General features: G+C 45.8%; 1 protein-coding gene across 7 annotated transcripts in view; it reads left to right on the top strand.

Annotated features, from left to right (window-relative positions):
- KIAA0753 (KIAA0753 ortholog) overlaps positions 1-23,445 on the top strand; it is a 155,217-nt gene extending 131,772 nt beyond the window's left edge. For all 7 annotated transcript variants that reach the window (XM_029612390.1, XM_029612389.1, XM_029612394.1 and 4 more), the window contains 2 exons: positions 1,532-1,759; positions 22,020-23,445. In XM_029612390.1, coding sequence (XP_029468250.1) covers positions 1,532-1,759; positions 22,020-22,137 — 346 coding nt within the window. In that variant the 3' untranslated portion in view covers positions 22,138-23,445. The remainder of the gene's footprint in view (positions 1-1,531; positions 1,760-22,019) is intronic.
- Positions 23,446-25,352: the final 1,907 nt, after the last annotated feature.

Here is a 25,352-nt window from a genome sequence, read left to right on the forward strand (position 1 = left end):
CTGCTGTTCAGCCTGCTTAGTGGGTACTGATGCTTTTGGGGATCAGTCTCACCCCGTGGCTCAAGGATGATGCAGCGGTGGGAGTCAGGGGATTTGGAAGGTGCTCTGCATTAGTGGCAGGTTTGGGGTATCATGCCGATTCTCGGCCACCGTGTCTCTGGGTTTTTTTTTTGTTGTTGTTGTTGTTTTCCTCTTGCACTCCCTTCCCACCTTGACCTGCCCCTCCAAGAGAGCCACCAATGTTTTCCCTCAGGGAGATTTTTATTTGTTTTTTCTTCTCTGGTGTATTCTCCCCCGAGGCCTAATGAAAGCAAGGATTTCTTTAAGAGGTGCATGGCTACCTTCTGGGGCAGGACTGTCATATGTGTACAGTGATGCATACATCTAGAAAGGATAAATGGGTGGAGGAGTATATAGAAAATCCTGGATCACTGTCCTGCCACCTCTTACCGAAAGAACACCCTGATCTCTGATAGATAAGGCTTTCAGAGAGGGTCCAAAAGAGCACCCCAGTCTCCAGTGTTGCTGGGCTGAATTCAGTATTAGCCTGAAGGCCAAGTTTTAGGGACATATTTCATTGACAGCAGCAGGTTGCTTGCCCTGATTCTTTGTTCAAAGAGAACAAGGAGAGCTCCCTTTCTTCAGGCTGTAATCCCTGTGTAACATAAAGTAACAGCAGGATAACTGTGCAATTAAATTATAATTACTTAACATTTCCTTTCAACCGCCATGAAGCTTTCCTTTTTGCTGACTAATGGTATCATAGGTGGCAAAGAACTATCTCTGACCTCTGTATAAAGTCACAGAAATATCAGTGGGTTACATGCTTTTTTAACTTCTTGCTCACGTGTGCGTATTTACAAATGAACAGAAGCACACCTGCTTCACTTTGTGCTTCTCGCTCTAAGATCCTTTTTTGGCCTGGCAATTTTGTTCCGCTCTTTTGGTCATCCAGCTCATTTGGGACCCGCTTTTGTTGCTCAGTGGTGCTACGAAGCATCATGCATATTTACCTGGATTTATTTCCTGTTTTATATCCTTCTCCCAGCTCACCTAGGCCAGTCATTGCAGTGACCGTTCTCAGCCTGTGGCCTTTGGAGCCTTGCGGTCATGGATCCAAAGTCCAGCCACTGGGACTCCCTCCCCTGGGGGCTTTATACATTACCTCTTCAGTATCCCCAGCCCTTCCACCGCAGGCACTGCCTTATGTGTATCTGTACAGCGCTGCTTATGTCTAGTAGCACTGTAGATGCATTAAGTAGTAGTACAGTGATAGAGTCAGGGATGAAGCAAGTTGGTGTTTTCACAGTGAGGTCTCATTGATGCGTAAATGCATTTCATAATAGTTTTCATTCTTTTTTAATAAGGTTATGATGTTCATATGTAAAGGATGAGTGTGTGTATACACACACACCCACATCCAGAAAGGAGTAAGTTCATTATTTGATTTGCCACGAGACTGAATATCACTCCAGCGTGAAAGGAGATAGAAGACCTCGCAAGCGTGATATCTGTAGCTTATGTCTTTCAGAGCTCTCGGTGAAGATGTAGCAGCGGAGGAGGAATCGGAGGTCAGAAGTGACGCTCTGCGGCCCTTGCCCCAGGAAGTGGCATGGATGAACAAGGGCCGCACGTTCCTCTCCATCCCCAGGCAGATGCTGCAGAGCGTGCATGATTACTGCGACAGGTACCAGCGGCACCTCCGACTTACTTCTCACGAGACCGTAGGGGGCTTCAATCCATGGCAAGTCACTGAGAGGTATGTGCAACTTCGCATTGTGTGGTTTGCAAATAAATTGCTTTGGCTCTTCATTGAAGGGAGCATGTGGGCAAAACTGCTGTGATGGTAATTAATAAGTAATAGTAGCTTGTGATCTATCTAATGTTTGGGTACTTGCCAGGTACTTTTGTGACTTGGATTGGCCACTGTTGGAAACAGAATACTGGGCTTGATAGACCCTTGGTCTGACCCAGTATGGCATATCTTGTGTTCTTATGTTCAAAACTTGGGACCACAATAAACTGATTCATCCCAGAGATTTAGTGAAGGTTTTGAGAAATGTTCGTTACTGAACCCTGCTAGTAGAGTTCTGTTTTGAACTTGCTAAGGAAAATGAACGGCAAACGCAGCCTACCAATTTGGATGTATTTATCAATATTTTAAGAGAAATTGTGATATCTTATTCAAATAACTAAAGCGCTTGTTCTCTGTACATACCCAGATCAGTCCAGACTCCTGGGTTTTGCATCCCTGCCAGCAGATGGAGACAGAGAAAGTTTTACTGGCACTGCAGTTCTGGCACACACTGCAGTTCCTCAGTATTTCTCTGTCTCTAGCAGATGGTAAATGGTGCAAAACCTGCAGTTCTGCAGTCAGAAGACTAAATTGGGTTTACGAGCCTTCCTCCCAAAGGGTTTTTGGGTCCTGAAAGGACCATCCCTTTTGGTTGAGGTGACTGAGCTGGGGGCTGGTGACCCTTTTGTGCGCTCACTCCTTGCTTCCGTGGGGTATTAAATCTGGTGGTCCAGATCCCTCCCCTTCACGAGGCAGCTGCAGGCTCAGGATAGCTGTTTTTATAGTTTGTACCTTTTGTTTTTTGCAGCTTCATGTTCCAGCCTAGTAGGTTTTGTAAAGTTTGTTTGAGTTAAAAAAAAAAAAAAAGGTGTGAGAAGGAAAGGAGGGGATGGCTTCCTGGAGTTTGTGGTGGTAGAGTCTGCGGGCTTGTTGGCTGTTGGAAGGAAAGCTTCTCGTCATGGGTGTCATGTTGCGCAGCTCAGCGAGGTTGGCCTAATTTTGGGCTGTTCATCGGACAGTGAGGGGCCATCTGATGGCCCAACGGCCATGAAAAAGAAGAGGCTGATTCCCGCCCCTGTCCCTCCTGTGTGTCTGGGTTCGTGCTGGGTTGAGGCTTCTTTCTCCATTGGTGCAGGAACGGCAGCCATTTTGAAGTCTAATGCAGTCTTTACTGCGGAGGGGGGGGGGGAGGATTTTCCTTTGAGGCTATCCCCGGTTTGTTCAGTCTCCAGGTGGGTGCAGATGAGGAAGATGTTTCCATTCTGCCTATTTCTGGGTCTTCGCAGCCATTGGCTGGCGCCTCTTGGCCCTTTTCCACAGATTTTGTGTTGCTTTTAAATGAGGCCTATTTGGCTCACCAGGACGCAGTTGCGTCCAGTCTGGGGACGGCCCAGCCTTCTGCGCTTCTGGCAGCAGGTTCCAGACCAGATCAGTCTCGAGAGAAAGCGACCTTCTCTCGTCTGCTGTTTGTTGGGCCCTGCTTTGTCTCTAGGAGTCGCTGTTAATGGGTCAGATTGATTCAGAGGATGCTCCCAAGGGCGCTTCTGGTACACGATCAGGTGGTTGATCCGGATACAGACAGCACGGCTCTGGGAATGATCTGGATGAGATTTATGGTTTCCGAAGGAGATTGACCCTAAGGTGGTCCATCTTGTTTCGCAAGGAGGAGCTAGAGCCTTTTGATTCCTCAAGTTCTTGACGAGCTGGGTGTCAAAGTCCTGCAGGAGGATTCAGATCTGGAAGAGTCTGAACCCAGTCCTGGATGGGCTGTGGGGTGCAGCAAAAGCCTTCCCATATCATGAGTCTGTAAAGAAGCTGGTAGATTGAGAGTGGGGTACTCCCGATGCTGGCTTGAGGGTAGGGAGGGTTATAGCGAAGCTTTAGCCTTTGCCTGAGCAGATGTTGGACCTTCTTTCCTATCCTAAGATGATGCTGCGGTATTGGCTTTACCAAGAAGACGAGTATTCCGGTTGTGGGGTCCGTGACTTTGAAGGATATTCAGGATTGTAAATTTGAGGTACATCTCAAGAGGATTTTTGAGGTGTTGGCTCTGAGTTTACGAGCAGCCATTTGTACCAGACAAGCAGGCTTGTCTGCGTTAGGTGAAGCAGCTGCAGAATGATCAGTCAAAATCTAGTGAGGTGATTAAGGCTGAGCGTTTAGAGGCAGCAGTGGCTTACGGGGTGGATGCTCTGTATGACCTAGTAAGAACCTCATCTAGAATTATGGTGTCTGCGGTATCAGCCAGGAGGTTGTTATGGTTGCGTAACTGGTTGGCGGATGTGTCGTCCAAGTCTCAGTTGGGGGTCTCTGCTTTTCAAAGGCCGACTCTTGTTGAGGACCTGGAGCAGTTAATGAAGAATCTGGGCGAAAATAAGGTGCACAGGTTGTTAGAGGATAAGCCTAAGGGCAAGAGTTTTTTTCAAGCTTGGTCTCGCTTTCAGGATAGTAGGAGGTCTCGCCCGGCAAGTGGAGCTCCAGGTCAACAAAAGCAATTCTCTCTCAGGGGTCAGTCCTTTCGAAGAGGCTGAAGACCACAGGTGGTAGATCAGCTGGGATTGTGAGGTGAGGCTGGTCCACTCCTTCATTCCTGTCTTAGGAGGTCACTTGGCGCAGTTTTACGGGGATTGGGCCAAAATTACTAAAGATCAGTGGGTTCTCAGTGTAGTGAGAGATGGCTATGCATTAGAATTTGCTCGGCCCATCCAAGATTTGTTTCTAGTTTCCCCTTGTGGCCCCTTAAACAAGCAACTTTGGTTCGAGAGTCTCTGGACTGACTGCGGAAGCTAGGAGTGGTAATTCTAGCTTCCCGCAAGGAGCGAGGCAAGGGAAGATATTCCATTTACTTCATCATTCCAAAAAAGGAAGGCACCTTTCGCCCAATACTGGACTTAATGAGGGTAAATGCAGCGCTCAGGGTACCGTGTTATTGAATGGAGACCCTGAGGTCGGTTATAGCGACAGTTCACAGAGGCGAGTTTCTGGCTTCTCTAGATTTGACAGAGGCGTATCTGCACAAACCCAACATAAGAACATGCCATACTGAATCAGACCAAGGGTCCATCAAGCCCAGCATCCTGTTTCCAACAGTGGCCAATCCAGGCCATAAGAACCTGGCAAATACCCAAATACTAAGTCTATTTCATGTTACCGTTGCTAGTAATAGCAGTGGCTATTTTCTAAGTCAACTTAATTAATAGCAGGTAATGGACTTCTCCTCCAAGAACTTATCCAATCCTTTTTTAAACACAGCTATACTAACTGCACTAACCATATCCTCTGACAACAAATTCCAGAGTTTAATTGTGCATTGAGTGAAAAAGAACTTTCTCCGATTAATTTTAAATGTGCCACATGCTAACTTCATGGAGTGCCCCCTAGTCTTTCTATTATCTGAAAGACTAAATAACCGATTCACATCTACCCGTTCTAGACCTCTCATTATTTTAAACACTTCTATCAAATACCCCCTCAGCCGTCTCTTCTCCAAGCTGAAAAGTCCTAACCTCTTTAGTCTTTCCTCATAGGGGAGCTGTTCCATTCCCATTATCATTTTGGTCGCCCTTCTCTGTACCTTCTCCATCGCAATTATATCTTTTTTGAGATGCGGCGACCAGAATTATACACAGTATTCAAGGTGGGGTCTAAAAATGGAGCGATACAGAGGCATTATGACATTTTCCGTTTTATTCACCATTCCCTTCCTAATAATTCCCAACATTCTGTTTGCTTTTTTGACTGCCGCAGCACACTGAACTGACTATTTCAATGTATTATCCACTATGACGCCTATATCTCTTTCTTGGGTGGTAGCACCTAATATGGAACCTAACATTTCCTAGCGTGTAGCCAGATGAACTCAGAACAAGTGGGTATAGTGTGCTCGTGCTAGCAGTTGGAGACGGATCTGACGTCAGCACGGGTACATATACCCCCACAGGAAGTGAAGCACTTCAGTAATTTCCGTCTGCAAAGCAGTTTGGAGAGCCTGCACGCTCGCTGAGCATGTTTTCCAGTACTACTTTTTTATTTTCTGGACTTCCCTCATCTCCCTCCAGACAGGTTTGTGGAATCTCCGTGTCCAATTCACAAGAAGGCAGCATTGGAAGCTACCCTGACGAGGCTCCTGTCCTTGAAAGCCATGATCCCAGTACCTGCATGGGAAATGGATTCTGGGCATTATTCCATTTATTTCATGGTACCCAAGAAAGAGGGCACTTTCCGGCCCGTATTGGACCTCAAGTCAGTCAACCGATACTTACGGGTCCCGAGGTTTCGCATGGAAACTCTACGCTCAGTCAAGACCGCAGTACAGCCAGGGGAATTCCTCACGGCCCTAGACTTGTCAGCAGCCTACCTGCATATCCCGATCCATCCGGATCATCAGCGCTACCTACGCTTCAAGGTTCTGGGACGACACTTCCAATTCTGGGCTTTGCCCTTCGGGTTAGCCACGGCGCCGCGGACCTTCACTAAGGTGATCGTAGTGGTAGCAGCGGCGCTCAGACGGGAAGGAATCCTTGTCCATCCCTACCTAGACGATTGGCTGATCAGGGCGAAATCACGAGGGGAGAGCCATCGGGCAACCAACAGAGTGATCGCCTTTCAGGAAAGTCTGGGATGGGTAGTCAACCTAAACAAGAGTTGCCTACAGCCTTCCCAATCACTGGAATACCTGGGAGTCCAGTTCGACACCCAGGCAGACAAAGTCAGTCTCACCACCAAGAGAAGGTTCAAACTTCAAACGCGTCTCCGGTCCTTGATGGGAGCCAGCCGGCCCATAGCTTGGGATTATCTGCAGGTTCTCGGCCTCATGGCATCCACCCTGGAAGTGGTACCCTGGGCAAGGGCCCATATGAGACCTCTACAATGCTCCCTGCTCTCTCGATGGAGCCCCCGCTTCCGGAATTACTCCGTGCATCTACCTCTACCAGCCAGAGTGCGGACCCAGTTGCAGTGGTGGTTGCAGTCCAACCACACGAGCAGGGGGTCGACGATGTCCTCCCCCACGTGGATTCTGCTCACCACAGATGCCAGCCTGAGCGGATGGGGATCACACTGCGCAGAACTCACCGCACAAGGGCGGTGGAACAGAGAAGAGTCGGGGTGGAACATCAACCGCCTAGAGGCACGGGCAGTCCGGTTAGCCTGCCTGCGATTTGCTCACAGACTGCGGAACCGGGCAGTCAGAGTGATGTCCGACAACGCCACCACGGTGGCATACATCAACCATCAGGGCGGCACTAGAAGCCGACAGGTGTCCCTAGAGATAGCTCCCCTAATGGCTTGGGCAGAAGCAAATCTACAAGACATCTCCGCCAGCCACATTGCCGGGAAGGACAACACCACGGCAGACTTCCTCAGCAGAGAAAGCCTAAATCCGGGGGAATGGCAGCTGTCGCCCACAGCCTTCCAGATGATTGTAGATCACTGGGGGATTCCGGATATGGACCTACTAGCGGACAGGTCCAATGCTCAAGTACCCAGATACTTCAGAGGCAAGCGAGATCCGTTCTCTCACGGGATCGATGCCCTGGTTCAGCCATGGCCTCCAGGGACCTTGCTATATGCTTTTCCTCCGTGGCCCCTGCTGGGCACCCTTATCCACAAGATTCAGAAGCACCGGGGCCTAGTTCTTCTAGTGGCACCAGACTGGCCAAGAAGACCCTGGTACGCGGACATGAGAAGACTGCTGGCAGGGGAGCCTCTTCCCCTGCCTCCTCTCCGGGACCTGCTACGTCAAGGTCCCATCCTCCACGAGGATCCGGCTCAATTCTCTCTTACGGTCTGGCCATTGAGAGGGCTAGGCTGAAGAAAAGAGGTTACTCAGAGCCGGTGATAGATACACTCCTCCGAGCTCGCAAGTTTTCCACATCCCTCACCTACGTAAGGATCTGGAGAGTATTTGAAGCCTGGTGCGACACTCATGGCACCAATCCACATGCGACCACAATCCCTATTGTTTTGGATTTCCTGCAGGATGGACTTCAGAAGGGTCTCTCCCTCAAGGTTCAGGTGGCTGCGCTGTCTTGCTACGGTCTCCAGAGGGACGGCAAGACCATTGCCACGCACCCAGATGTTTATCGCTTCCTGAAAGGAGTCAAGCATATTCGTCCGCCACTGAAGTGGCAGGTGCCTCTGTGGAACCTCAACATAGTTTTGGATTTCCTCGCGGGATCCACCTTCAGACCCCTTCGGGGCCTGTCTCTCCATTCGCTAACTTTGAAGATGGTGTTCCTGCTGGCAGTGTGTTCTGCACGCCGTATTTCAGAGCTACAAGCGCTGTCCTGCCGTGATCCCTTCCTTAGGATCACTCCAGAGGCTATCCATCTTCGCACGGTTCCATCCTTCTTGCCGAAGGTAGTCTCACAATTTCACCTCAATCAAACCATATCCTTGCCAACCACGGCGGGTTTGATGAAATCAGAAGAAGGGCGTTTACTACGCCATCTCGACATCGGCAGATTGCTGCCCAGATATCTGGAAATGACAGAAGAAGTACGAAAGACGGACCATCTGTTCGTCCTGCACAGCAGGAAGAAACAAGGAGAAGCGGCCTCTCAGCCCACCATCGCCCGCTGGATTAAAGAAGTTATCAGAGCGGCTTACGTAGAGGCCGGGAAGTCACCACCTCTACAATTCAAGGCTCATTCTACCAGAGCCCAAGCAGCATCTTGGGCGGAATCTAGGATGCTGTCGCCTGCAGAAATATGTAAGGCGGCGACATGGTCCTCCCTCCATACCTTCTCCAGGTTTTACCGTCTGGATGTCCAGGCCAGGGAGGACACAGCATTTGCGAGGGCGGACTTACGCGGTCCTCAGGCAGCCTCCCGCCCAGTCCGGGAGTAAGGCTTTTGTACATCCCACTTGTTCTGAGTCCATCTGGCTACACGCTAGGAAATGTTGAGATTACTTACCTGATAATCTCATTTTCCTTAGTGTAGACAGATGGACTCAGCATCCCGCCCGGCTGCCGGTATACATGGGTTTCACCGATTCAAGGTAGGCCATGTCATTTGCTTACATAAGAGCGTCCCCTTTGCCAGGTGTCGACGCCTTCGGTTGAGAAATGCTGGCGGTCTCCAGTTGATATCAATCGGTCAGGGGAATCCTGTTTCACTATTTCATTGATCGTCAGTACACATATATCCATGACAGCTTTTGCAAGGAAGATTACTGAAGTGCTTCACTTCCTGTGGGGGTATATGTACCCGTGCTGACGTCAGATCCGTCTCCAACTGCTAGCACGAGCACACTATACCCACTTGTTCTGAGTCCATCTGTCTACACTAAGGAAAACGAGATTATCAGGTAAGTAATCTCAACATTGTGTAACTATAGCATGGGTTATTTTTCCCTATATGCATCACCTTGCACTTATCCACATTAAATTTCATCTGGCATTTCGATTCCCAATTTTGCAGTCTCACAAGGTCTTCCTGCAATTTATCACAATCTGCTTGTGATTTAATACTCTGAACAATTTTGTATCATCTGCAAATTTGATTACCTCACTCGTCGTATTTCTTTCCAGATCGTTTATAAATATATTGAAAAGTAAGGGTCCCAATACAAATCCCTGAGGCACTCCACTGCCCACTCCCTTCCACTGAGAAAATTGTCCATTTAATCTTACTCTCTGTTTCCTGTCTTTTTAGTCAGTTTGTAATCCACAAAAGGACATCGCCACCTATACCATGACTTTTTACTTTTCCTAGAAGCCTCTCAAGAGAAACTTTATCAAACGCCTTCTGAAAATCCAAGTAGACTACATCTACCAGTTCACTTTTATCCACATATTTATTAACTCCTTCAAAAACGTGAAGCAGATTTGTGAGGGAGGACTTGCCTTGGGTAAAGCCATGCTGACTTTGTTCCATTAAACCATGTCTTTCTATATGTTCTGTGATTTTGATGCTTAGAACACATTCCACTATTTTTCCTGGCACTGAAGTCAGGCTAACTGGTCTGTAGTTTCCTGGATCGCCCCTGGAGCCCTTTTTAAATATTGGGGTTACATTAGCTATCCTCCAGTCTTCAGGTACAATGGATGATTTTAATGATAGGTTACACATTTTTACTAATAGGTCTGAAATTTCATTTTTTAGTTCCTTCAGAACCCTGGAGTGTATACATCCGGTGCAGGTGATTTATTACTCTTCAGTTTATCAATCAGGCCTACCACATCTTCTAGGTTCACCGTGATTTGGTTCAGTCCATCTGAATCATTACCCATGAAAACCTTCTCCGGAACGGGTATCTCCCCAACATACTCTTTAGTAAACACCGAAGCAAAGAAATCATTTCATCTTTCCGCGATGGCCTTATCTTCTCTAAGTACCCCTTTAACCCCTCGATCACCTAATCGTCCGACTGACTCCCTCACAGGCTTTCTGCTTCGGATATATTTTAAAAAGTTTTTACTGTGAGTTTTTGCCTCTACGACCAACTTCTTTTCAAATTCTCTCTTAGCCTGTCTTATCAATGTCTTACATTTAACTTGCCAATGCTTATGCATTATCCTATTTTCTTCTGTTGGATCCTTCTTCCAATTTTTGAATGAAGATATTTTGGATAAAATAGCTTCTTTCACCTTCCCTTTTAACCATGCCGGTAATCGTTTTGCCTTCTTTCCACCTTTTTTAATATGTGGAATACATCTGGACTGTGCTTCTAGGATGGTATTTTTTTTAACAATGACCACGCCTCTTGCACACTTTTTACTTTTGTAGCTGCTCCTTTCAGTTTTTTTCTAACAATTTTTTTCATTTTATCAAAGTTTCCCTTTTGAAAGTTTAGCACTAGAGCCATGGATTTGCTTACTGTTCCCCTTCCAGTCATTAATTCAAATTTGATCATATTATGATCACTATTGCCAAGCGGCCCCACCACTGTTACCTCTCTCACCAAATCCTGTGCACCACTGATAATTAGATCTAAAATTGCTCCCTCTCTTGTCGGTTCCTGAACTAATTGCTCCATAAAAATGTCATTTATTCCATCCAGGAACTTTCTATCTCTAGCATGTACTGATGATACATTTACCCAGTCAATATTGGGGTAATTGAAGTCTCCCATTATTACCGCACTACCAATTTGGTTAGCTTCCCTAATTTCTCTTAGCATTTCACTATCAGTCTCACCATCTTGACCAGGTGGACAGTAGTATACTCTTTTCACTATAGTCTTCCCCAACACACAAGGGATTTCTACCCAAAAGATTCATTTATGCATTTAGTCTCATGCTGTTGGACTCTATGACATCCCGGACATAAAGCACCACACCGCCTCCCGGGTGCTCCTCTCTGTCATTGCGATAGAATTTGTACCCTGGTATATCACTGTCCCATTGGTTGTCCTCCTTCCACCATGTCTCTGAGATGCCAATTAAGTCTATGTCATCATTCACTGCTATACATTCTAATTCGCCCATCTTACTTCTTAGACTTCTGGCATTAGCATACAAACATTTCAAAGTTTGTTTTTTGTTTGTATTTTCATTCTGATTTTTAATTGGTAGGGATAAGTTAGAATTTTTTAGCTCAGCTGAGTTTTTAGTTACAGGCACTTGGACTACTTTTCTTATAATTAGAACCTCCCTGTTGGGATGCCCTAATTCTAATGCATTATTAGTATCCTTTGAAGATACCTCTCTCCGAACCATGCGCTGCTGAGCGACTGTCAGCTTTCCCCTTTGTTCTAGTTTAAAAGCTGCTCTATCTCCTTTTTAGAAGTTAGCGCCAGCAGTCTGGTTCTACCCTGGTTAAGGTGGAGCCCATCCCTTCGGAAGAGACTCCCCGTTCCCCAAAAGGTTCCCCAGTTCCTAACAAAACTGAATCCCTCTTCTTTGCACCATCGTCTCATCCACGCATTGAGACTCGGAGCTCTGCCTGCCTCTGGTGATCTGCGCATGGAACAGGGAGCATTTCAGAGAATGCTATCCTGGATGTTCTGGATTTAAGCTTTCTACCTAAGAGCCTAAATTTGGCTTCCAGAACCTCCCTCCCATATTTTCCTATGTCGTTGGTGCCCACATGTACCACAACAGCCGGCTCCTCCCCAGCACTGTCTAAAATCCTATCTAGGTGACGTGTAAGGTCCGCCACCTTCGCACCAGGTAGGCATGTTATCAGGCGATCCTCACGCCCACCAGCCACCCAGCTATCTACATTCCTAATAATCGAATCACCAACTATGATGGCCGACCTAACCCTTCCCTCCTGGGCAGTAGGCCTTGGAGAGATATCCTCGGTGCGAAAGGACAATGCATCACCTGGAGAGCAGGTCCTTGCTACAGGATCCTTTCCTGCTGCATCAGGTTGATGCTCTCCAATCATGAGACCTTCTTCCTCCAAGGCAGCACCAGGGCTGCCAGTCTGAAGTTGGGAGTTGGCTACTATGTCCCTGAAGGTCTCATCTATATACCTCTGTCTGCCTCAGCTCCTCCAGGTCTGCCACTCTAGCCTCCAGAGATCGGACTCGATCTCTGAGAGCCAGGAGCTCTTTGCATCGCATGCACATGTACAATTTCTCACCGGTGGGTAAAAAATCATACATGTGACACTTGATGCAAAAGACTGGGAAGCCCCCCTCTTGCTGCTGGACTACTGCCTTCATCTCAAATTTGTTCAGTTCCTACTTATGTTTTAGGTTGCTATGGGAGTAGGAATGTGTCTAATTAATGTCTTTTAATGTATTAGTGAATTCACTATATGTGGCCTACACGGGAATGATCAAACTCTCAGTAAGGTGTTGGGTTTTTTTTTTAAGTGGCACCTGCCTATAAATTAAAGGATGAGCTAGTGGTGGGTGGGCGAGGGGTGGGAGGGTTGGGAAATACAAACAGTATAACTTCAGTGAGTCAGCCAGAGTGACTCACTGCTCTCTTGATTAACAAATGTTGGTACCTAATCAAACCAAATCACACTACCTCAACACCTTTCCAAGGTGAGTAACTGAACTGAACTGAACTTTTCAACCTTTTCACTTAGATATACACTGCTCCTAGCTTATTTCTAGCCTCTGGCTACTTTTTTTTTTTTTTTAAATATACAAACACTCTAACTTCTGCTTACTAGCTGCTTTACAGACTTTTAAAAATAAACACACTAACTACTGCTTACTAGCTGCCTTACTGACTGACTATTTAAAAATACAAACAGTCTAACTTCTGTTTATTTGCTGCCTTACTGACTATTAAAAACACCAACATACTAAATAATATTACCAAATAATTAACTTTGCCCCAATACTTTTAAAAAAGACAATGTCCCAATCAAAAACTTACTGATTCCTTTCAGCCACCAGCAAGGTGATACTCTCCTCTCAGTACTCCTACTGGATTGTGGTTCACTGAGCTCTTCCCTTGCAATATATAATGTGCTTCTAAGGTAAATTAGTGCAAAACAATCCCTTTGGAGATTTACACTACAGTTAGTTGTCCTGAGTGACTCGCTGCTGTTCTGATTAACAAAGAATGGTACCTAATCAAATAAAATACACAATCTTAACACTTACGGGTCGATACAGTAAGGCCGCGTTAGAAAGAGTGCGGCAGTGCTGGGCGCACCCTCGTTTGCCGCACGCACAGTTCTGATCACATACCGCTCGATACTCTATTTAAATTGCTTGCAAATGCAAGCCGCGTCTGCGAAGCGTTAGGCCCGCGCAACCCATTTTACTGTATAGGCGCTTAATACAGCGCCTATACAGTATCCTGGGCGCGCTGGTACCTGTCATTTCAAATGTAATTTGAAATGACAGACACCAGGAAGTGGATCCCAACTTTAACCCATGAAAACCTAAAAACCGAAAATCCCCTCCTTCCGAAGTGGCTCGACATGTGCCAACTTACCTTTTGTTGCTTTTCAGCCCCTTCCCTTCTCTGCTGCCCTCTGGAGGGGGCAGCCGGCGGCGAAAGTGGCTCGCAGCAGTCCCCCCCGCGCAGGTCCCGGTTCTCCTGGCTCGGCAACAGCAGTACAATGGCCACCAATTAAAGCAACTTGTCCAGTCTGGCACAAGTTTCCATATCCATTCCCCCTTGTATTCACATTCTCCACCTGCAGCCACAGCTAGGGCTTCATCCACCCCAATCCTTCCTTCCTTCCTTCCTGGCTCGGCCAAATTGTGATGTGGCTTGCAGCAACCGTCATATAGCGCCTTTTGCTGCTTACGGGTTTTAATGAAGCCCTTTAAAGCGCTAGGGCTTTCTAATCATGGGTCGTGTATACAAAAGTTCATATATTCGCCTTATAGGATTTGGTCAAGGGTTTGGCTTTGAACTCTTAGGGTCTGGTGGCTGCTCTTGGTTGTCTCTGAGGCAAAGTAGAGGGATCCTCTCTGTCTTCTCATCTGGATGTGGTTCGGTTTCTCCGCGGGACAAAGAATTTACGCCCACCAGTAAGGAAAGTTTGTCCTTCCTGGAATCTTAATCTCGTCCTTAGGGGTTTGTGTGAAGCTCCTTTCAAGCTACTCAGGAGAGCAACTCTTTAAGGAGTAGACCCTTAAGGTTGTTTTCCTGGTGGCCATATGTTTAGCTAGGAGGAGAATTTCTGAATTACAGGCTTTGTCTTTCCATGATCCATTCCTTCAGATTTTGGACTCGGGAGTGTTGTTGCGGATGGTAGTTTGGAGAATTAGTTTGTGGTTTACAGTTTTTAAGCTTGGATACAGGTCAGCACTGAGGAACTGCAGGTGGAACGCGTGGTTATGTAGTAATATTAGTAAAACTTTCTCTGTCTCCACCTGCTGGCAGGGATGCAAAACCCTGGCATCTGGACTGATCTGTCGTACTACAAAAATGAAAATTATCAGGTAAGAACAAGTTTTCCTTTGTAGCCATCTTTAATAGGGAAAGACATGCAAGAGTGAGAAGCAAATAGGAATCCTACCTGTATATTAGTGCCAGTACATATTTAATGCCCCAGGGAGGGTAATGTAGCATACAAAACCCAAGCCAATGATACATGTACTATACATCCGACAGTACAGTAAATAAGATACTTTATAGCTCTTTTTTGAAGTATTACAAAAAGTATGTTATACATTTTTATCACTAGGTGGCGTTATTAACTTTGCTATGTCAAAAAAAAATGTGTTCCATGTTACAGTATTTCCACTGCCAAATCTTCACTGTCATCTTGAAAACAAAATAAACTGATACAAAAGATTTAATAATCCCAGTAAGACCTAGAACTATCAGCTGAAAAGAGCCATGTTATGCTCCCTAAAAAGATGCCATGAGTGTGTAGTCTTTTCTGAAAGAAAACAGGATTTTTTAGTGTCAGAAATAAATGACTGAAAATTAACTTTGATATTTATAATCTTTCTTCCCAGTTCTTGCTGGCCCACAGTAGGGTGTAATTATAAAACTCGTGTTCCAGGAGCTGCTCTTTCATGGACCCTGTTTGTCTGTGGCACTGTAGGAGGCTTCCTATTGGTCAAAGCAAATGCCAGGAAAAGTAACTGTCCTAAGGATCAAGCAAATGCCGTGAAACGGGGTTGCCATGGTAGCTTTTTTTCAATGGCTGTGTACGTCTCCTGGGCAGCATGAAGCACCTCTCCTCCCCACCCTCATCCCCTCTAATGCCTCCCCCAGCAGGCTGTCGAAACCGGGGTCTGCCGCACTGTGAACCAGGATGCCATCTGCTTCCCTCATGCATCTGAACCAAGGCCACAGTAGTGGCAGAAGAAACCTGCTATTGTTGGCAGAAGAGGGCGGGACCCCAAATCAGGTCAGAGTGGCTGCACTGGTGACAGAGCATACCAACAGAAGGCATCTGAGTTTCAGGCCAAGGGATGCTGGCAATGGCTGTGTTGGGGGAAGGGCAGCTTTTAGGTCGTGGACTCAGGCTCTGCCATCTGTTTGCAGTGCCAGTGACAATGGGGGGGAAAGTGTGTGCAGCAGCAGTAGCAGGAGCCCTTATTTCTAAGGGGGAGAGGGCTAGAAGTGAGCAGTTGGAGGTGTGAGAGAGGGAGCGATGAGGGCTGAAGGGTAAAAGGGTGAGCAATGGAAATGGGTGAGAGTTAGCAACTGGAGGGGGAGGGGTAAGGCTTTAAGCACTTTAAGGCTGATGCAGTATGGGCATGTGGAAAACAGGTGCTTATGATTGATTACCCAATATAATATTTAAATGGGCTGCCATGGTAAAAAGGAGGTACTAGGGGGAAATTGTGCACCTCTAGCACCTCCTCAGCAAGGGCAGCCAGGAGAGGTGGCAGTCAGCATGTTAGGAAAATGGTCGCCTAATTTTACGAGCGTCCATTTTCCTAACCTGTGCACAGTCAAGGGTTAGGAAAATGGATGCTCATTAGTTGTGTCCCTTTTCCTAACCTAACTGCCAGCACTCCTTTTTTTTTTTTTTTTTTTTAAGGTTTTTTTCTTTTTTGGTTCTTCTGACTTAATAATGCCACAATATTAAGTTGGAGGAACTACAGAAAACCAGTATTTTCTGCTTTTCTGTAAACATTTTGGGCTCCTCGAGAATTAGCAGCTGCTCCGGGGCAGGCGTTATCATTTGAGGGGGTTATGGACGTGTATCCAATAGGCACATCCAATTGCGTGTTGAGCTGTGCACTGTGGCCAGCACACAGTATTGCATTGGCCTGTAAATTGGGATTGAGTTAACAATATTGCAAGGAAGTGTGAGGGAGGGAACAATTAGATTGGTGTGACAAAAGGAGCATTGAGGGCTGGGAATAAGGAACTGTATTCTTCTATTTTTGGAGGGGAGGTTCACATGCATGCAGCATCTCTCATTCACTCAGGCACACACACATTCTCTTGCATGCACATGTACACACAGAGGACCTCCCCTCGTCCTATATCCATCCATACAAACACAACACACATCCCCATGCAGAGAATGGGTAATTGCACTAAAGAATGAGGGAGGTGAGAAAGAGGAGCAGCAGGAGGGGGAGAGGTGATGGACCAAGTGATTTTTACATTCTAAAATATTTGGACTGCCAAATCTGTGATTTATTATGGGCATTCTGGTAGTTTAAATAATTTTTCAAGACTACCCAAGCATGTAAGATTTTTTAAATTAAAATAGAAATGTAGAAACATGACAGCAGAAAAAAAACGCATGGCCTATCTAGTCTGCCCAACTAATTTAGCATTACATTCCCATCACTCCTTTAGAAATCCCCTGTATTTATCGCATGCATTCTTTAATTCATATAGGGGCGGATTTTAAAAGGGTTACCAGTGTAATATACGCATGTAACCTTTTAAAAACCCATCTGTGTGCGCCAAGCCTATTTTGCATAGGCTCGATGACGCGTGCAAGCCCCGGGATGCGCGTATGTCCCGGGGCTTGAAAAAATGAGCGGGAAGTGGGTGGGGCGGGGGCGGGACAGAGGTCTCTGGCACAGCGGCTGTGCCGGGGGCTCATGCACCGGCACTTGGCCAGCGCGCGCAACCTACGCCTGCCCAGAGACAGGCGTAGATAAAGAAATAAAGGTAGGGGGGATTTAGGAGGATGGGGGGCGGGTTAGATAGGGGAAGGAAGGGGAAGATAAGGGGTGGGGGGTGGAAGGAAAGTTCCCTCTGAGGCCGCTCTGAAATCAGAGCGGCCTCGGAGGGAACGGGGAAAGCCATCGGGGCTCCCCTAGGGCTCGGCGCGTGCAAGGTGCACATGCGCTCGCCGACCCCGGATTTTATAACATGCGTGCATGTTATAAAATCGGGCGTAGATTCTAAAATCTGGCCCATACTGTTTTAATCTCCACACCTCCACTGGGAGGCTGTTCCATGCATCCATCTCCCTCTGTGTAAAAAAAATATTTCTTAAGATTACTCCTGAGCCTACCCTCATCTGTTGAAAGAGGCTTGCCTCCTATGCATGGAAACCTTAGAAGTATTTAAATGTCTCTATCATATCTCACTTTTCCTCTATAGATGCTTAAATCTTTGTCTATTTCCATATGCTTTACAATGACAACCATTGAACATTTTAATAGCCACCCTCTGGACCGACTCTGTCTTGTTTATATCCTTTTGAAGGTGCAGTCTCAAGAATTGTATACAGTATTCCAAATAAGGTCTCACCAGAGACCTATACAGAGGCAATATTGCCTCCCTTTTTTTGCCTCCCATTCTTCTCCATATGCAGCCAAGCATCTTTCTGGCTTTTGCCGATGCTTTATTTGTCTATTTGGCCACCTTAAGATCATCAGATACAATTGCCCCAGATCCTATTCTTATTTCGTGATTAGAAGAATTTCACCTCCAATACTGTATCTCTCCTTTGGGTTTTTGCGGTCTAAATGCATAACTGCAGTTTTTAGAATTAAATCTTAGTTGTCAGACTAGACCATTCCTCGAGCTTCACTAGATCCCTCCTCATATTTTTTTTTTTTTTTTACAGTTTCCTAGCTAATGCAGATTTTGGTATCGTTGGCCAAAAGTCAATCCTTCCATAATGTCGCTCACTAAAATGTTGAAAAGAAACAGTCCAAGAACTGATCCCTAAGCTACACCACTTGTAATGAATGCCATTTACCACTTCTTTTGTTGCGTCCCACTCAACTAGTTTCTAACCCACCTAGTCACTTCAGGGCCCATACCAAGAGTTCTCAATTGATTTATAAGTCGCCTATGTGGAACCATGTCAAAGGTCTTACTAAAATCCAAACACACTACATCTAGCACTCTGCCTTTTTTCTAATTCTCTGGTCACCCAATTAAAAACATTGATGAGATTCATCTAACAACATGATCTACCTCCAATAAACCCATGCAATGTCAGATCTTAAAACTGCATTATCCTCTGTTTTAGCAGCAGTTCCATTAATTTGCTCAGCACAGAAGTCAGACCAACCGGCCCATAGTTCCCAACTTTCTCACTTCTGCTTTTATGAATAGGAACCACATCCGTCCATTTCCAGTTCTCACTACTTCTGACTCGAAAAGAAACAATGAAAAGGTCAGCCAGCGGAGCTGCCAGAACTTCTCTAATGAGCAAACATTTTCAAACAAAATACAAAGGGACTTAATAAAGGCATTGGTTTCCTCACGCCTTACCAGACCCGGTGTTCAGTAGATGTAAATGTCTACTGTTGTATCTGCTTGTCTCCTTCAACTTTCTGAACCCTCTTTGATGGATCGCTCCACTCACCTCCATATCCGTATGTGTTTGAAAATAAACACTGATGGTACGATCCAAACTACACTTTACTTGCATCCATTTGAGTAACATCATCCATAGCTCATTCTGCACTGGCCAAATGCAAGGAGCTTAGCTATCAAAAGCTTGTAACAAATATAACAAATTAGTCTAATAAAAAGGTCTTGCCTGTAACTTACTATTGACTTTTTATTTAAATTTCATAGTGTAATCTTCACTCAGTCCACTATCGCTCACTCTTCCCTCCTCCAGCCATTCCTCTCTCACTTCCTTCACCTTCTAGTAGAATACCCATTCTCCACACTTATGTGTGTATGTGTTTTTGTTTGTGTATGTTGTGAGTGACTGTACAGGGAGTTTCTGTATGTGTGAGTGAGAGAGAATATGACTGCATGTGTGTGTGTATGAGCAAGAAAGGGAGTCTGTATGTTTGTGTGTGTGAACTCCCTTAGCTGCCTGCTATTAATACTCACTCGTGGTCACTACTGTGACCCATCTTCCCCTCCCCAGCCCTCCAAGCCGCACAAAACAGCTTTTTTTTACTCTCAGCTCCCATTGCACTCTTTCATATCCCCCTCTCTCACCACCCCAGGCCCCCTTGCTTATTCCTTCCCTTCCCCCCCCCCCCAACCATGCACTGCTGATAATGTTAAGGGTCCCTGCTGCCAGTGTTATACGACTTTGCCTCTCATGGCCCAAGCCTATTACCCCTAAGCGGCCCTGCCCCCTCCACCAACAATGGTGAGTTTCTTCTGCTGCTATTATGGCTTAAATCGGGCGTGATGGGAGGGTTTGAAGGAGTGTGCTGTGCTTTCAGAGGCAGCATTTTGTGCTGGGAGGGGGAGGGGAAACTCTTTAATCGGCATCTGCCTTTTCCTGCTGCCCAGGTGACACTTCTGGCCATTCAAAAAAGCTGTCATGGCAACCCCTGTTTCCTAACATGTGATCAATGGGGAGTCTGCTACACTTTTATCGTAGAGGATGAAGAATTATATTAAAAGAGCAGTTTATGAACGCAATACAGAATTGCTTATTGTACATCCAAAATCAAAACCGAATGCATGTTTATGTTCAGACCCGAATCTCCATCCTGGAGCAGCAAAGAGGCTAGTTATCACGCTCACGCGAGCCAGAAAATAGCAAGGGCCAAACCATCTGGGTGCATGGAAAACCCTCCAGTCAGTGGCAGGTGGAAATCAGCAGAATGCCAGTGAATCCCAGCCGGCGACCCAGAGATCCAACGTCTGCTTCTGGCTCTGATTCACGCTGAGTGCTGCTTTGACAGTTTCTGTTTTATTTTGTAGCTCAGCTAAGTGTGATAATGAGCCTCAGATATTTTACTCTGACTCCCAATGAAGAGTCGGACATGAATATAAATCTTCAGGTTTTGATGTCTAAAATGTAAGGAATTTTGTACAAACTGCTCTTTTGTTATTTTTTTTGTTTGTTTGAATAGCCTACTACTACTACTTAACATTTCTACAGCACTACATACTGTACTTCTGTGCAGGCAAAATGTTACCTTGATTTGAATCTCTTTTTTTACATTTTATTTTTACATTTTTTCTTTTCATTTTCATAACACAACCATGCATCTCAGAAATTTAAATTCAGCTGAAATATTTAGGGTGGGGTGGGGAACGTGCTGAGCATCTCCTTCCTTTTGAAATTTTTTACAGTTTTGCCAGGTCCTTGTGCGTTGCTTTCGGCCAGTGCCCACTGATGCTGGGCGATGCATTCCCGTTGACAGAGGGACCTTTTGGCTTTATCTGGCGCACTCCTGTGTGTTCCAGGAAGCAAAAGCTGCGTTTGTGGAGCGCTGCAAACCAGGCTAGGCCGGCCATTAAATCTTTTTGTCAGAAGACACAGAATGGGTTTACAGGGAAGAACAAAACTAGCACAGGACCGCGATGATACTAGAAAGGCAGCGAGTGCGTAAGAATTTGAGGTTGGGGTATATGGGAATGAAGGTTGCCATGGTAACAGCCACACAGACAGAGCCTGTTTTGCTTCACTCGGTAATGTCTGCCCGACCCCCCACCCCCCCAATCTCCGGGGATCCTTTCGAGCTTATTTTAGTCAGTATGCAAAATAAGCAGGGTAAATATCCTGAATGATAACTCTAGATACAATATTTCTGTATATTATTTAAAAATGACTACACGATTACTCGCTATGAAAGCAGACATCAGAGAGCCTGGCTAACAGGCCTAGCAATCAGCGCTCTTTATTATGAGGTGGGAAGCCTGGGTTCAAGTTGCAGTTGGGGTTGGGAGTGCTGTGGAAGATCCTGAGGAAGGATAACGTTAAGTATAGAAGAGAAAACTGCTCTCCTGTCCTGCATATGAGAGCAGATGTAGGTCCAAAGTGTGTAGCTGCTGCAGCATGTGTGTGATGGGTTCCTGCTGCTCGGATGGGAAGCAGATAAGCAATAAGGGGATAAGCTATGCAGGAGTATGATGCAGGTAAAAAAAAACGTGTGTGTATGTGTTCTGAACACATCCTCTTATAACAAACAGTTACATTAAGGCAATTAACATTTTAAAATGAGCTTTAACTCCTAGTTCTCCTCTTATTTATAAATGAATAATTGAATCCCAAAACAATAACAGAAATGCTATAAATAGTGCGTGCAATATGTTTTTCTCATATTTCAGGAGAGTTGCTGTCTTCCCCTAATATGTAGCAAGGTAGTTTAGCAGCCAGGATCTCCTGCCTAAGCACTCCTTACTGGGCCAGCAGGTTTCATTTTATGATTTGAAAGAATAAATCATTGAGTAGCACTATGCGCTCTCAAAGTTGGTATCGGCTGAGGAAAATTTCAGCCCGGCACATCCTGTTGCTTCACAAGCTAGAAACATCAAGGTAAGATTTGTATCTTTGCTTTGCCTCCCACTTATCTTCAGATGATGGCAATAATCAGGACATGGTCACTGTGACCCTGCCCTGTTATAGTGCCCACCCTTCTTTTCCAAAGCCAAATGAGATTTTCTCAGATCCTGGCAGCCTGGCAGATGCAAGTGCAGAACTGAGACCTGTGTATTTGAGTTAGCAGGAATAAAGGAGTCCCTTTTTTGCTTTGTGCCCTTTAGCCTTGCGGAAGACCTTCTGGAAGGAGCTCTGTGCGACGTGGCTGCAGAGCTGCAGGACGTGTGTGAGGACTATGCGGAGGCAGTCTTCACTTCAGAGTTCCTCCAGCCTGCGACGTAAACATGCCTCATTACCCCTGGTAATGGCAGCCTGCAGCAATGCAAGCAGATTTGGAGATTTATTTTTTCCCTCCTTTGACTTTTTTCTTACCAGAGTGATGGGGACAACGATAGATATATTGGGGAGGAAGCACTGAAGCCTTAGCTCTCATTTGTTTCCGATTATTAAAATGCACCATGTTTATCAGCACCCTTGCTGGCTTCATATAATGAAATGACTCCTTTAGGTAAAGTATGCTTGTAGTAGGAATGGGATAATATCGTTCCTGTCACTGTGGTTTTAGTTTTAGCAATCATGCATTGTACTATGTTTAGGGACCGCTAGCTAATATACTAGAGATCCGGAATGTTTATCATTGGCCATATGATTTGAGACCTACAGAGCTAAATGGTGTTAACATCAAAAGAAAGCATTTGAGACTAGTATTATAGTGATAGAGAAGCATTTTGATTATTGTTTCAGCCAACATGCTTTGATTTAGTCTGTAAATTGTGTGTGAAATCCTTGAACAGCAGACGGTTTTGCCCACACTGCACATAACTCATTCTTCTCAAGTCCCTGGCCCTTTTCAGACAAACAGGTCATGGCCGGATCATTTCATCTCCATAATATGCCCAGATCCTGCCGACTCCATCGGAGAGAACTGCTTTATATGGAGACCTCTAGATTTGCACCTCATGCTGATGCCCTTACCAGCATCTGTGTTTTCTTCGGAGAAGCAAGAAAGAGGTGATCTTTTGGCCAAGTAATGGGTTAAAGAGAAGTACCGACTCAGATTGCGCTATGCGTTTTTAGAATAAACCCTTAATCCCAGGGAGCGTCCAGAAACCTGGCCCATAATTGTAGAGGAGAAAGAGTTAGCACGCAGACATAAGAGGGGAAAGCCGCAGTGATACAAACAGCTTATAGTCCAGAGACGAGAACCAGGAAAAGTAAAATAGAGAGAAAAGCATTCATTAGATACATTTCATAAATGAGCAAGTCATTCAGCAGCCCCAGTCCCCACAGCAGTTATTTCATGGGGCTATTAATGAATGAAGCACCTACTAATTTCTATATTTTTGTAAGTGTGTACAGTCAGAATTTGAATAGAGCCTGTCTTTAGTTAAGATATTTTGTTTGTGACGATACGCTGTGCTGTGCTGTGGTTGCTATGTTAATCCACGTGCGCATGTTGCAGTAAGGTTCAACTCTCCAAAGCTGTATTGAGTTAGTCCTGTGAAGAAGTAGCGCCTACAGCTTGTTTGTTGATCCTTGTTTCTACAATTTTCATTAAAGAATATTTTAATAAACTATATTTTATCTCCATTCCAATTTACTGTGTGTGCTTGATGATATAATCTTCTTAAGTTGTGAAAATTCACTCTTGTATTACCTTCTAACTGTAATAAAGAGGAAAGCTGCACTGCATCTGCATCATCAGTATGCAACTTGAGTTCCAGCCACTCCCTCCCTGTACTCCTCAACTCTGCCCCTCACACTCTTTGTGGGAATTGAGCTCCGCCCCTCATGTTCTTCAGCTCTGCCCCACTCTCAGTTCCGCCCCTTTCTTTGCATTGTCCATTTTCTACCTACCACTTATGGAAATCGAGTTCAGCCCCTTTCTCTGGCTTGTACTCTCCAACTCTGTCCCCCTCTTTCTGAATAATCAGTCCACCCTTTGCTACCACACAGTACACCCAAGCTGAGTGTGCATTCTCTGCAACCACACATCTCAGTTATGCCCTTCCTACACATTAGAGTATTATCCCCTACCTTGAAATGGTTTTTACTACGACTTTATAATAAATTCTACAGCTGAAGAATGCACAGGTAATACTCTTAGTCTTAGGAGAAATTATTTGGTGCTGCAACCTTCCCCACCCCCTGGCTTGGCTGCTTTCTAGGGGGGGGGGGGAGAAGATATGAGAAAGCTGGGTAATGGACTGCAGAAGAGACTTGTGTCAGGCTGCGAGTCCAGGCTTGGCGGCCATGGCTTTGCAGGCTTCCACTCTATCAAGTAAGTTCCATGTAGGGGGATGTTTTAAATAGCAGCATTCTGCTTGAAACTCTGGGGGGGAGGTCTTTGCACTTCCCTAGAGGATCTGGAGCACCACTGTCAAAGCAATTTGTGAGCCTGCTCAGCTTCAGGGTCTCGTAAGGCCTGCGATGTGTGGGGGGGATCCCAGGGAGGGGAGTCCTTGTGGCTACATGCTGCAGAGAGAGCCATTTTATCGCAGACCACGTTAAAGCAGGCTTTGGTGGAGGCTGTGGGCTTTGTAGTTTTGGCAGAGGTATCGGGGCTCTGCAGGCATGCTGTGACATTGGGATGGATCAGCAAAGCTTTTGGGGATTCCCCAATGCTGCATCTCATAAATGCCCTTCAGGATTGGGTGGTTGTAAGTCACTACACAGTTTTTGTCAATTGGTCTCTAGATTTTTGTGTGTGTTTTTTTTTTTTTACATAAAGCCTTTTGTATATTCTAGAGCCCTGTGGGGCTGCGCAGAAATCCCTGTGGGCCTGTAGGTTTCTCCCAAGGATATTGGGGATCATGCAAGTACCCTGTGGAGTTGCAGAACTGCAGTTCCCTGATTGAGAGGATTTCCAGGATGGTGCTCATGGACCAGGAATTTCGCTAACTATAATTCCCTGGAGAGTAAGAAGAAAAAAGTGTGGGGGGGGGGGGGGAAGTCCTCTTATTTAGAGGGGGTGGCTCACTTATCTGCCTGTTTCTCAAAGTCAAGACCCCAGCCTTTGTCTACTGGACTCCCATCTCTGGACTGAGGATTCTGAGGACAAGAAGTTTCCTGTTGGGGGTCTCCTTATTCAGGTAGTCCGTATGTCCTCCCAAGTTTCTCAACACCTTGAGATAGAAGCAAGGGTGCTGCCAGAATGGGAAAACTCCTGAGACTCCTCTTCCATTTACTGTAGTACAAGGTATGTTTTCTAGTGTGTAGACAGATGGATTCAGGACCACTGGATTATGCTCCCCTGCCAGCAGATGCAGACTGAGCAAGCTGACATCACAGTATATATCCTGCAGTGATCTCAGCCTGCCAGTATTCTCCATCTCCAGCAGATGGTGGACATAATCTCCCTGCTTCAGATTTTAGAAGGAGAATTTTATAAAAAAAAAAAAAGAAAAAACCTCACTCTCCTACAATGATAGCAGATGGTCCCTCCCCAGTTAAGAATTCCTGAGGTGATTTCCAAGGTCCCTCAGATGTGTGCCTTG

Source organism: Rhinatrema bivittatum, chromosome 8, assembly GCF_901001135.1.
Source record: "Rhinatrema bivittatum chromosome 8, aRhiBiv1.1, whole genome shotgun sequence".
Classification (NCBI taxonomy): Eukaryota; Metazoa; Chordata; class Amphibia; order Gymnophiona; family Rhinatrematidae; genus Rhinatrema; species Rhinatrema bivittatum.